Raw genomic sequence first — 6,000 nt, 5'->3', positions numbered from 1 at the left:
GGCTTGTTTTCAAACTTGTGCGACATCATACAATGAATTCCAAACCTCATTTGAAAATGGTACCATGGAAGAAAAATAACAAGAATAGAGATATAATTACATAGCTTTTCTCTTTTTAATAGCTTTGGTGCATTAAAGTGTAATGTGCAAGCTGAATATCTTACACGCTTTTTCTTTCATTCCTTCTATAACCAAAAAATGTTACTTTTTACAGCTTTTATCTTTCCTAAATGACCCTGTGTAAGGAGAGGTTGCATGTCAAGAGGTGGACGCCTTGTTCATTGAGCAAAGTAAGGCATAATGGGAAGCTCTTGAAGACTTCAAAATGAAATGTTGCAACCAAAGCGAAGCGAAGTTGTTGTATGGCAGCTTGGCATGCAAAGCATGTTAGTCTTTATTACTCCATATTGACAAGATATGACCTACACTTTCATAACATTTTCTAGTCTAGAGATGATAGTAGATTGGTGGAATTTGTTGAAAGTCGAAATCATTAGAAGGGATAGGTCACGCTAGAGCCACCTAGCCATGACTTGATCCCTCCATCTCATGTAACCAAGTCAGTTTTGTCACAACGACTAGGCTATTGCTTAAAGGGTACTCTAGAAATCTCTGCCAAGTGACTTCACACTCGCTTGCACAAGCCTCCTTAATTTCTTGGAGAAGTCTTTAAAAGGGAAAGGATACCTCCACTTCTTTAGTATTTCTCTATTCTCTATGTCACGCAATGTTTTAAAGCATAGGCAACTCCATTCATTGGGCCGTTTTGGAGATGGAAGAGAGCATAGACACACTTTACTTGGGTGGACTGCATTTCATGGCACCATGAAAGCAAACTACCAACAACACCGCCACCGTTAAGACACCTTATCACAAACGAACATGGAGAGAGGACTGCTGCTGCGCTCCCCTTGGCGAATTCCTGAGCGAAGCTCTCAAGGTCGATGCCTGATAGGCAGAAGAGCAATCTCTGTTATTAGATGCAGCACCTCTCTAGGTGACAGCCCAGAAGAAAAGAACCCCTCTGCGAAGAAGGTGGTTGTGGTGGGAGCTGGCTGGGCTGGACTAGGGGCTGCTCATCATCTATCCAAGCAGGTCATCTCGTTCTAGAAGCAATATGGGGTTTCTTTTCTTGACCTTAAAACTACAGTGATTAAGCATCTGAATCTGTAGTGCAGCTCACTTTACAACAATTCTCAATGTCTTTTCTTTGTTGTTCATTCGATAGAGGAGGTTTAATGCTCAAGACAGAAACCATAAGATGTGTTTTGGCATTTCCCCATGTGGGAAACAAATCAAAATAACTCAGTCCACTTGGCTGCTTGGATATAGCCTCAACTAATCTCAACTTAACCCTAATCATGTTCAAGGCTTTTTGTGATCACATTTGAATTTCCTGTTGGGAGGCATCCATTTAATGGGAAAAATGATCCAGTAAAGCAGGCAATTAAGTAAATGTTATATATAAAAGGTGGGTTTCTAGTTTACAATTGTTTGAAAGTTTATATAAAGGGAGTGGCTATGTTTGCTGCCTATTTCTTCTATTTCAATTCTAGTAACTAGAACTCCATCTTTGTTATTTGTATTATTGTGAAATGCATGGAGCACTTGAGCTTCCAACCATAACTCGAATCTCACACTCTAGTTCTAAGACACAACCCCCCAACTCCTCAATATCTTACTCCTTGTCTACTGCATTCATGTTCATTTCTAGCAGTAATATCTGACACCCTTCATCATGGTTCCAACCATTGGAGCTGGATAGGAGCTCTGTTAGCAGTTGTGTTGTTCATGTCCTTTCTGTGTGTCCACCTTCTGGTTGTGAGTCTCAGTCTCAGTCAGACAGGGACATTTGGAGCTCTGGCACTAGCACAACCATTTTCATGTATTTGAGTCAGACTAGTACAGCCATTTCCATGTATCTTAGTTGGCATTTGCTTGGCACTTTCCCTTTACTTTCCAATTACTCTCTCAGTGTTTTTCATCTCCCTGCAGTGGTCATCATTCCTCTTCATCTTGCTGTGCTGTCCAGCACCCTCACTGCCCTGTCCTGCAGACATACATGCAGGGGCTTAGTCCATTCTATGCAATCCTTCATTTCATATTCAGGTTCCATTCTCTTTTTTCTCAGCCCTCTTTCTCTCTCAGTTGCATTCGACTTCCCATGTGCAGTTCCATTATATCATTGCCAAGTTTCCTTTCTTGGAGGACCCTCTCATACTGACAGTGTCTTATCTCTTTTGTTCACATGCCTATTCATGTCCTTTCTGTGTGTCCACCTCCTGATTGTGAGCCTCAGTTTGAGTTAGATGGGGGCATTTGAAGCTTTGGCATTGTCTGTTTTCAGTCTGGTTTGCCGTCTTTGTCCAGCCAGCCCTAGCACCAGCTATCCCTGACATTTTGGAGGTTCCAGACTAATTTTTCCCCACTTGCCACAGAGCCTTTTCTGCAGTCAGCTAGTTTTTACTGCACTCGTCTGACCTGCATTTATGGTTGGATCATTACAGACATTAGTTGGCATTTCGTGAGAATTCTCACTTTATTTTCTGGTCATTCCTCTCAGAATTTTTCCAATGGTCCAGAGTTGCAGCACTACAGAAGCTGGAAAGAATGCAAGTTTTTTTTTCATAATCGGTGATTGTATTAACTACAAAAAAAGTACAAGATTACAAGATTAGAAGATGTAGGATGGCTCTCTCTTTTTTTTTCTGTGAAGGAGTTTTTACATCAGGCCTTCTGGCTCTCTCTCTCTCTCTCTCTCTCTCTCTCTCTCTCTCTCCATGAAGAAGCTTAGATTAAATAAGTAAAAGTATTTACATGAGCCTTTTGGCTGGCCATAAAAATCCTAACAATTCACAAGTCAAGCCAAAAGCTACCAAAACCTAGCACACAAACATCATGGCAATGGCACAATATGAATAGATCATCTGTGTAGATATTAGGGTTTGCTCAGGTTTGCTGAGAAATGGTAGGGTTAATGCGGAGAAACACAGTGTGTGTACGGAAAACACTGTGACAAAGAACTTAGAAGCACAAAAGAAGAATGAAGATGAATATTGAACACTGAGTCATGCTAATATAGTGGAGCTGAGCTCGGAGATGACTACAATGTCCTGGCTGATCAAGCGGTGGCGCCTTGGATGAAGATGCTTTGTGGAGGGAGTGGAGCGCAATCCTTTGAGTAGTGGGATGTCGAAGTAGACAATGGAGGATGAAGGACAGCAGCAGAGGGAGTGAAACACAATCCTCAGGAGCTGTTGGAGAGGCAGAAGATAATGAAATCTCTATGAGATAATGGCTTGTGTCAAAGCAACTGATGGGCAGCCAACTAGAAAAGAAAACACAAGAATGTCTGGTGAAGAAGGGTTTCTCCTTCTTCTTCCAGCTTCCTTTCCAATTCCATGAATGATTCTTGCCTCTGATCTTCCTTCAATGATCTTATCCCTTCTCCAAACCCCTAAAGCTTGAATCCATGCATTGCAGGGACTGGAGCACCATATTAGCAAGGTTAACTGCCTGTGATCCACGCTGTCCTGGCCTGAAAAGTTAGTTTCCTACCTCCCTGTTGCACAGCTTATGAAGAAGCTATTAGTTCTAAGCCTTGAATCAAGGTTCAAGGTTTAAATAGTAGCTTGTCACAACTTTGAAGGTTCAAACAGCAGCTTGCCATGACTTTGATATACCGCAATTTCAGTTTGAGAAGCTTTTAAGCTTTGCTGTTAACCCTAGCAAGCTTCACTTGACCACAAAGAGGGTTATTCATCTCCCATTAAGCAAAGCTTCATATTCAGACCTGCTCTTGGTGCTGATTGTATAGATCCATTCCTTGTAGCAAGTCATGTGAATAGACTTGTTTTGGAGAGCTTAATGAAGCTCTAATCAAGGTCAAGCACTGCTCCACAAGGCAGCTATTCAAAGATTAGAGAAGATGCTTCAACTCTCCAAAGCAATAGTACAGGAATGTGTGCACCCTGATCATGCTGCTGAATATTTCACTCTTATAGACAGGAGTTAAATCACTCATCAGGGAGAAATGTCTTTTGATGAGATGGCACAGCTGCTCCTGTATTAGAAGGCTTGAACAGTGGCCAATCTCAGAAGTGGGAAAAGAGCAGACCCTTTTACTGTAGATTTGGCTGGATATCTGCCATGAAAGGTGCTAGAGTTCCTGTTGAGATATGTGTTGAGCAAAGACTGTGTCCTGCAGAGTAATGTTGCATTAATCGTGATTAAGGCATATTCAAACTCACACAGAGTATCATCAAGCTCTATCTCTTTCCTTGGAGCTGTGCAGATTACTGCTTTGTGCCTGGATTCGAAGCTGTGTGGGGTACAGTAATTGGAATTCCCTGCAATAAAAGCCCTTGTGCTGATCATGTTGCTGTTACACTGTTTGTATCTATGGAAATGGCAACTATATCAGTGAGAAAGATGCTTGGACTATTGGTGGGAATGATCTGATCCTTCATCAAAAGATTCCGATAGTAGATGCACTCACTGGAACAACAGTCACAGTAAATACTCTAGATGGTCGAACACTCATTGTACCCTGCAATGCGGTTATTAGTACTGGGTATGAGAAGATATTTCCAAAGGACGGAATGCCAATAGCAAAAGAGCCAGGAAATTAAAGGGAAAATTGAAAATTAAATTAGCTGTGAGATTTCCCAGTAGACTCACTTCTGAACAGAAAGCAGGGATCAAGAGGTTTCTGGGTGCAGGTTGAAAACCTTTTAGGCCTATGACAATTTGATGGTGCTGTGTCTGAAGTTATTCAGCAGCCTTGGAGTGCACTCCTGGCAGCAGGTTGGAGCTGCACAATTGGAGCTGCAGGTGCACATGACAACTTGTGAGTGATAGAGAGAGGATGATGGTAGCAGCAACCCTCAGAAGATGGGCAGTGGGATTCAGATAGAAACCAACATAAACAGCAGTAGTGATTTGGGAGGTCCACATAACTGCTTGTGAGCAAATTTCCAGCAAGCTTCAGAGTATTGTGAGAGGGGTGGGAGTCCAGCACAGGGGCATAGTTATAACGATTACAGCAAGACTTTTGATCTCTTTGTGTACTTGCAGTTGTCTTAGGGCTAATGTGTGTAGTTGGGGGTGTATGAGGCACTGGCTTTTTACATTGGAGGGCCTGCAGTCTGGGACTGTTTTGGTTGAAGCACTTAACAAAAATGCAAAAGATCCAAATACACTGGCATCAAATCTGATTGTTTGTAGCCTTCATCTGTCAACACCAGCAAAATCGATATTTGAGTCACTCAAGATGTCTTATCCTGATCACGTGCTGGTTAATTGGGCCATTACTGCTGAATAATCAGTGAGCAAACAAAGACAAAAAAAAAAAAAATCTAGTTGTAAACAATCCCATTGCTACTCAGATTCTATGCTGCTCTGAGGAATTCAGACGTGAAGACATGAGATCCTTGTGTGCCATGTCTACTTTAATGCAGCTCCTAGAGCTTTTGACCTTGGCTGTCAACTCGAGGAACTGGTTTGAGCTTGTGGAGTGGTGCTCATAGCTTTACAATCCCCTATGACTGGAGAAATAACAGGCCGTTGAAAAAGGCACCTGAAGGCTGCTATTTTCCAGGCCCATCAGGTAGAAAATGAGGCTCAGCCTGCATTGAAGAGGAACCATGGCATGTTATGCAGATTGCAATATTTACAGGCAGGTAATTGTGCTATTTTTTACGAGCAGACTTGTCCCTGTTTTTCACAGAATTCAGCGAATTATTTTCCACAGCATTCAGTGTGTCTTCAAGCGGGTATTCAGCACTGCAGCATGGTCTGTTGGACATCATACTGTGGATGATTTCAAAGTCAGGGGTAAGGAACCGAAAGAAGAAGCACAAATATGTGTGATGCAATCTTGAGGGAGTTATAGTTCAATCTGGCAGTTTTGCAACAGACCTGTTTGACAATGCAACCTTACGAAGCTGTATTACATATGTTGTCAGGACTAATAGCATGATAGGAAGATGTCTCAGTAAA

At 42.0% G+C, this 6,000-nt stretch overlaps 1 protein-coding gene across 1 annotated transcript in view; it reads left to right on the top strand.

The window, feature by feature from the left end:
• The first annotated feature begins 725 nt into the window (after positions 1-725).
• The window catches only part of LOC148025120 (uncharacterized), a 103,878-nt gene continuing 98,603 nt past the window's right edge, over positions 726-6,000 (top strand). Inside the window, exon 1 of the mRNA XM_087693808.1 lies at positions 726-1,095. Coding sequence (XP_087549934.1) covers positions 883-1,095 — 213 coding nt within the window. The 5' untranslated portion in view covers positions 726-882. The remainder of the gene's footprint in view (positions 1,096-6,000) is intronic.

Source organism: Lygodium microphyllum, chromosome 15 (genome assembly GCF_053477565.2).
Source record: "Lygodium microphyllum isolate KBCC chromosome 15, Lygodium_microphyllum_v1.1.10, whole genome shotgun sequence".
Classification (NCBI taxonomy): Eukaryota; Viridiplantae; Streptophyta; class Polypodiopsida; order Schizaeales; family Lygodiaceae; genus Lygodium; species Lygodium microphyllum.
This window is presented reverse-complemented; position numbering and strand designations above follow the sequence as displayed.